This window comes from Triticum urartu, unplaced genomic scaffold, assembly GCF_003073215.2.
Source record: "Triticum urartu cultivar G1812 unplaced genomic scaffold, Tu2.1 TuUngrouped_contig_8586, whole genome shotgun sequence".
Classification (NCBI taxonomy): Eukaryota; Viridiplantae; Streptophyta; class Magnoliopsida; order Poales; family Poaceae; genus Triticum; species Triticum urartu.
Genome location: NW_024119550.1, coordinates 1 through 6,238, shown reverse-complemented (window position 1 = coordinate 6,238; position 6,238 = coordinate 1). Strand labels below are relative to the sequence as shown.

General features: G+C 45.3%; 1 protein-coding gene across 1 annotated transcript; it reads left to right on the top strand.

The window, feature by feature from the left end:
* The first annotated feature begins 1,953 nt into the window (after window positions 1–1,953).
* On the top strand, window positions 1,954–5,880 carry LOC125531965 (disease resistance protein Pik-2-like). The gene is made up of 2 exons (XM_048696160.1): window positions 1,954–2,950; window positions 3,519–5,880. The coding sequence occupies exons 1-2, from the start codon at window positions 1,998–2,000 to the stop codon at window positions 4,246–4,248; spliced, it is 1,683 nt and encodes a 560-aa protein (XP_048552117.1). The 5' UTR covers window positions 1,954–1,997; the 3' UTR covers window positions 4,249–5,880.
* Window positions 5,881–6,238: the final 358 nt, after the last annotated feature.

Here is a 6,238-nt window from a genome sequence, read left to right as displayed (position 1 = left end):
GATGGAGTACAATTTCAGAATTCACCATGACGCTCTGATCGAGCTGGAGTATATCGACTTATGACCGGTGAGCCGTTGTGTTTTTAGTTTTCTATAATTGTCTGCCTTGATGTTATGCATCTAATCACGTGCATGCCCGTCTAGCGCACTGCAGATTCAATGAATTAGGTAATGGCCTTTGCTTGAGACAGCTAGATAGTGCCAAAATGCAATGGCCTTTGCTTGAGATCTATCCGCCGTGGCTAGTTTATTGCGTTGGGCAGGCAGGAATTAAGACTTATCTATGCAAAACCATCGATGGGTGAGCATGAGCATGGTCAAACAATGCTAAAGCTGTGGTGCAGGCGGTGTCTTCAATAGTACTACTATTTTAGATTAAGTTTGTCGCGACAGAGCTCCGTGAAATACGAGCAGTCCGCACTGTCTAAGACCTCGTATCAAGTAAAACGATAATTGAAAATGCTATCTCTTGGGAATCACAGTAAGGAAGATCATGTTGCTACAGTACTACAGTTGGTCTCCCTTAATATTCAATTCAGGAGGTCTTTGGTGGGGGAACGTTGGAATTCTTGCTGCACTTGGTTGGTAGGTTGATGAAAAATTCAACTATCTGACCAGTCCGATACCATTCACTGGAAACTATCAACAAGCGGTCGTTTCTCAGTCTATTTTCTCGAATTTAATTGATATTGGGCCAATTCTGTGATCCCTCCATATCTAGAAGAATAAAGTTCCGTTCAAAATTAAAATCTTTATGTGGTTTATTCACAAGAGAGTGATCTTGACAAAAGATAATTTGATTAAACGAAATTGGGTAGGTAAGTCTCGTTGTTGCTACTGTGACCAGGATGAAACTATACAACACCTCTTTCTCGATTGCCCATTGGCAAAGCTTCTGTGGCGCACGATACATATAGCCTTCAATGTTAATCCTCCAACTTGCATTAACACGTTATTTGGAACGTGGCTAAACGGAGTGGATTCAGACATAGCGAGTCATATTCAGATAGGAATATGTGCATTACTTTGGGCTATATGAAACAACAGGAACGACATTATCTTTAACCAGAAAAACTTTATCAACTTTATGCAGGTTATCTACAGAGCTACTAGTTGGATCCGTGCGTGGTCATTACTCACTCATGCGGACTACACAGAGCTTTTGGTTACGGGGTGCAACCGATAGGAGACGGTCGCATGTGTTATCTTCAACCGATTTGGATCATGAGCTACTAATAGGCTAGGTGTATAGGCATCGTAGCCTGTTGCTAATTTCGCCGGCTGTGGCACATTATTACTTTCTTTTGCTTTGCTTCGGTTGTGTGCCAGATTTGAACTTCAGACATGATTTGCACTTATTTTAATAAGATGGATGCACGCATTCTTTTGATGCGGAGGCCGAGGGTTATCCTCCTTTTAAGGAAAAAAATCTTTTGGGAATCATCAAAGGAAATAGCAAAAACCATCATCTTTTAGATTCCTATTGCACAAACTATCTATTTTTTTTTTTGTTGATGGCATAGACAATACGAACTACTGGTCCTTCAGTTTGCAGCCAGGACTGTCTAGCGTTTAGCTCAATTGACATGATTCTGATAGATGGGATTCACCATAGACAAAACTAACTTAAAAAACATTTAATTGCATTTGTACTTTTGATAAAATACAAAAATTTACTTGAATACGTGTCAAAAGCTATATTTGATCATGCCTATAAGTAGACATTGGTATTTCATAAAAATAGTTTCATTAAACACTAATAACAACCATCCTATTTTACTTGAGCTGAACGAGGCCCGGCCGTAAGTTTCCCGGATTTTACCATTAGCACCATTTTACCTTTTTTTTAGAGGCAGCACTATTTTACTAATAGTTGAGTAGACAGTGCGCTTCCCAGACTACAAAGGCAAGTCCAGCCCGGGTAGGAGGAGCATCGCCATTTGCAGTCTTCCACCTCCAACGAAACAACCAACAACAAAGTTCTCCGCTCCCTGAAAATGGAGAACTTGTCCATCGTGAGCAACTTGGGTCAGGTGTTGGTGCAGGAGCTCCAGGAGATACGGGGCGTCGGCGACAAGGTCGTCCACCTGCGGGACGAACTGGCGACCATGAACGCCGCCCTTCGCATCATCTCTGAGGCGGATCAGGAATCCGTCGACCACCTCGTCCGGGAGTGGGAGAAGCAGGTGCTTGATCTCGCCTACGACGCTGAGGACTGCACCGACACCTACTCCCTCTGCATCGCCCGCCCAACCCCACATCCACCATGTGACGTCGCCCCTAATCACGGGCTCATCTTCTCCTGGGCCGGATACCTGCTTTCCCGCGCCAAGCGGATGGGCAGGTACCCGTACGAGAAGCTTGTGCTGCAGCGCACCCTCGCCGCTGACATCAAAGCCCTCTTGGCACGTACCACCGCCGTCAGCGAACGCCGCGTTCGCTATGGCATCGACCGGGCGGCGCTACCGAGAGCCGCCTGCTTTGCCCTAGCCTCGGCGGCATCCGTCTCCACGAATGCTCTCCGCCGTGTCGACGACCCTAATCAGTTTGTCGGCATCACGGAACAGGCCAATGCCTTGGCCAAGAAGATCAAGGCGGCGGTGATCCATGATCAGGATGACAAGATGAAAGCGCCCGTCCATGATGAGGATGACCAGATCAAGGCGGATGATGAGGATGGCAACAGGCTCAAGGTGTTCTCCATTGTGGGCTTCGGAGGGCTAGGGAAGACAACCCTGGCCATGGAGCTGTGCCAGCGGCTGGATGCGGACTTCCCTTGCCAGGCGCTGGTGTCCGTGTCACAAGGGTTCCATGCCGAGAAGGACATGAAAGGACTGTTGGTACGGGTGCTCCAGCAGATCCCAAGGGAGAAATCAGATGATGAGCAAATACATGGGATGGATGTGGAAAAGTTGTACAGCAAGATCAAGGAGCTCCTTGATCATAAGAGGTAATAGACTATCGTTCCCAAATAAAATTTACCACTCTGCTCAACGTCATCTTTTTAAAATACTATAAAATCTAAGAATTACTAGGTGACCACCACTGCTATGTATATGTATGTTGCATACTTCACACTTTGCTTATCGTACTAGTAGAGTGGAGAGATAGCACCCCCCCCCCCCCACCCCCAAATAGAGAAAAATGTTTGAAAAGTTTCTGCACCTCTTTTTTTGTCTGTGGACATCCGATCTTCATAAGAAATGCTCCTCGCGCGAACCTTTTTATTTATAAACGCCCAGAGTACTTGAACTATGAATCGCTGCTCTTGGTTTCCACATCTTTGAAGAATAATATAACATCTTAGTAAACTATTTGCAACACCTAGATAAAGAATCTTTGCTGCCATTTGCCAAGAAACAAAAAATGTTTTATCTTCTGGGGAAAAGCTAAATCGAGCTCCTTAGTTTGTTGTAAATGCTGTTAGTATTTCTATTTGAACAACTATATTACAAATTCAATGTGTCCATGCATACAAAATTCCTAACTCCAATAATGTCTATGTCCAATTAAACCAGGTATCTCATTGTTATCGATGATGTATGGAACCTAGCAGCCTGGGAAGCTATCCGCCTCAAATTGCCAGAAAATAATTGCGGCAGCAGAATCATTGTGACAACTCGGATAGAGACGGTGGCCAAGGCAGCTAGTGTCTACTTTGTCCATCATATGGAGCCCATGAAATTAGAGGCTAGTAAGGAACTGTTCATGAATAGAGTATTTGGCCCCATGGCTTATTGCCTGGGTGGACAGGAAAAATACATGGACACAATTTTGAAAAAATGTGGCGGGATGCCATTGGCCATCATTAGCATCGCCAGCCTTCTGACAAACTACAGGTCGGTTGAAGGCATAACAGTATGGGAAAGCGTTTCTAGATCAATTGGTTCTCAGATGGAGAACCACCCTACCCTCGAGAGGATGAGGCAGGTGATTACACTCAGCTATGACTACCTGCCTCGTCATCTCAAGGCCTGCATGATGTATCTCAGCATTTTCCCAGAGCATTATGTGATTGGAAAATATAGGCTGCTATACAGATGGATTGCCGAAGGTTTGGTCACTGAGAAGCGAGGGCTGACTTTGTTGGAGGTTGCACAAGAATATTTGAATGAGTTGATAAATAGGAACATGATTCAGCTGGAAAAGTTTGTATTGGAACAATATGGTTCTACAAAAGTAGAAGTAGAGGGGTGCCGGGTGCATGACATGATCCTTGAGGTCATGGTGTCCAAATCCAAGGAGTGAGTCTAACTTTGTTTGCTTGGTGGGGCGGCAATATGGAAGAATGCCACATGGACATGGAAAGACCCGTCGCCTTTCCATACATGATAACGACCATGACGAGCAACATCATGCAAGGCATTGCGTTGAGGGGATAAAGGTACAATATGTCCGGTCGCTGACCACATTTCAGTGCAGTTATGGCCTTGAGAAGCTCTTGGACCGTCTAGGCGAGTTCAAATTGCTCAGGGTACTTGACCTAGAAGATTGCAAGTCCCTGCGAGATAAGCACATGAGAGATGTTTGCCGATTGTATCTCCTCAGGTTCTTGAGCTTGAGGGGTACAAATGTCAAAGTGATTCCTGACAAAATTGGCAACCTAGAGCACTTGGAGACTCTTGATATAAAAAGTACAAGCATCGGGAAGTTGTTGCCGCAAACTGTGACAAAGCTGAGCAAACTAGAGTGCCTCAGGTCCAATGAGTGGCTTCTGCCACGGGAGCAAGGGAACATGAAGGCGTTGTGCGTGGTGGACACGGGAATCCTCGATGGCGATGATGTTCCATTGGTTACCCAAGAGATCGGCAAGCTACCACAGCTGCAGGTGCTAAGTATCCGAATTGAGACGGATGAGTTCTTGCAGGAGTCTTTGACTAACCTTGCCACCTCCCTGAGCAAGGCAAGCACTCTCCAATCGCTCCATCTGGAATACTACGGGGGTAAGGACGGTTTGGAGTTTCTCCTTCATGTCTCCACGCCGCCACCACTCCTCCAATTCCTTGGTGTATATGGCCGCATCAGCCAACTGCCTGAATGGATCTCATCACTCACACACCTCACCAAGTTTGTTCTAGGACGGACAGAACTTGTTGGCGACCAGTTATTTCATGTCTTGTGTAAGTTGCCAAATCTGCAGAGCATCCAACTGGGGCATGGTAGCTACAAAGGACCAGGACTAGTTGCACGTGACCAAAGTTTCCCGGTGTTGAGGATCTTGAAGGTGTTCGGATGTAGCACCATGCTCACATTCGAGAAAAAATCAATGACAGAGCTCGAGACACTTGTATTGGACTTTGGTGACATTACCCAAATGGGCTTTGTTGGCGTCGAGAACTTGAACAGCCTTAAAGAGGTCAAGCTCCGTGGTTGGATAAGCAACCCAGCGATGCAGCGTGCAGTTGAGCAGCTCAAGACTCTCTCTGAGTCCAACAAGATCAGAGTTGTAGTGGACTGGTGGTGAGGTGCGCATCTCTGGAACACTGCTGCTCCCGTACGTTTTCTATGGCCTTAATTAGTAGTATGCTTTTCCTTTCAACTGCATGTGTGTTTCCTAGCTAAATTCTGTTCAGAGTTCAGCCTTGATCGAGCATTTCATTCTCTATTATCGTTTTTCATGTGTGTGAACTGCGAACTGGAATGCAAAATAAAATAGCTTGTACTCCCTCCGTCCTAAAATAAGTGTCTCAAGTTTGTACTTCCTCCGTCCGAAAATACTTGTCTTAGAAATGGTTGTATCTAGACTTATTTTAATTATAGATATATCCATTCTATCTATTTCTAGGATAAGTACATCCGGACCAAGGGAGTACTAGCTTTAGTACAAAGTTGTACTATAGTTAAAACATTTATTTTGCTACGGAAGGAGTATCTTGTAACGTGAGGGCGATTGTGCAAGTATGGCACAAAATTTAAATCTACTTTTCACGTTTTGCTGTTACTTGTGTTGATGGGCTCTTGCGCGAGCAACTCCTTTCTTATTTCCTCTTCGCTGGCAATCTGTTGGTTGGATTGGATTATATATTGTCCCCAGCAGATGACTGGGGCTGTATCGTGTTCCTGAAAAAATAAAATCTACTGTACAATCTGACAAACCCAGGACAAGTGTGATATAAAACGCTGATGTTATGAGAAGCTCGGCCTAACGTTATGTCAGCGCCTTAGAGCATCTCCAGCCGTTCGCCCCTAGAACGCATAAAAATCGCCCCCTGGGGGCGAGCCGGCGATAACACCGGAG

What these genes read in the sequence shown, in the direction of transcription:
- LOC125531965 (XM_048696160.1), top strand. Translation starts at nt 1,998, where the DNA reads ATGGAGAACTTGTCCATCGTGAGCAACTTGGGTCAGGTGTTGGTGCAG. An exon ending in GAGCTCCTTGATCATAAGAG is followed by an intron (nt 2,951 to 3,518) that starts GTAATAGACTAT and finishes CAATTAAACCAG; the next exon opens with GTATCTCATTGTTATCGATG.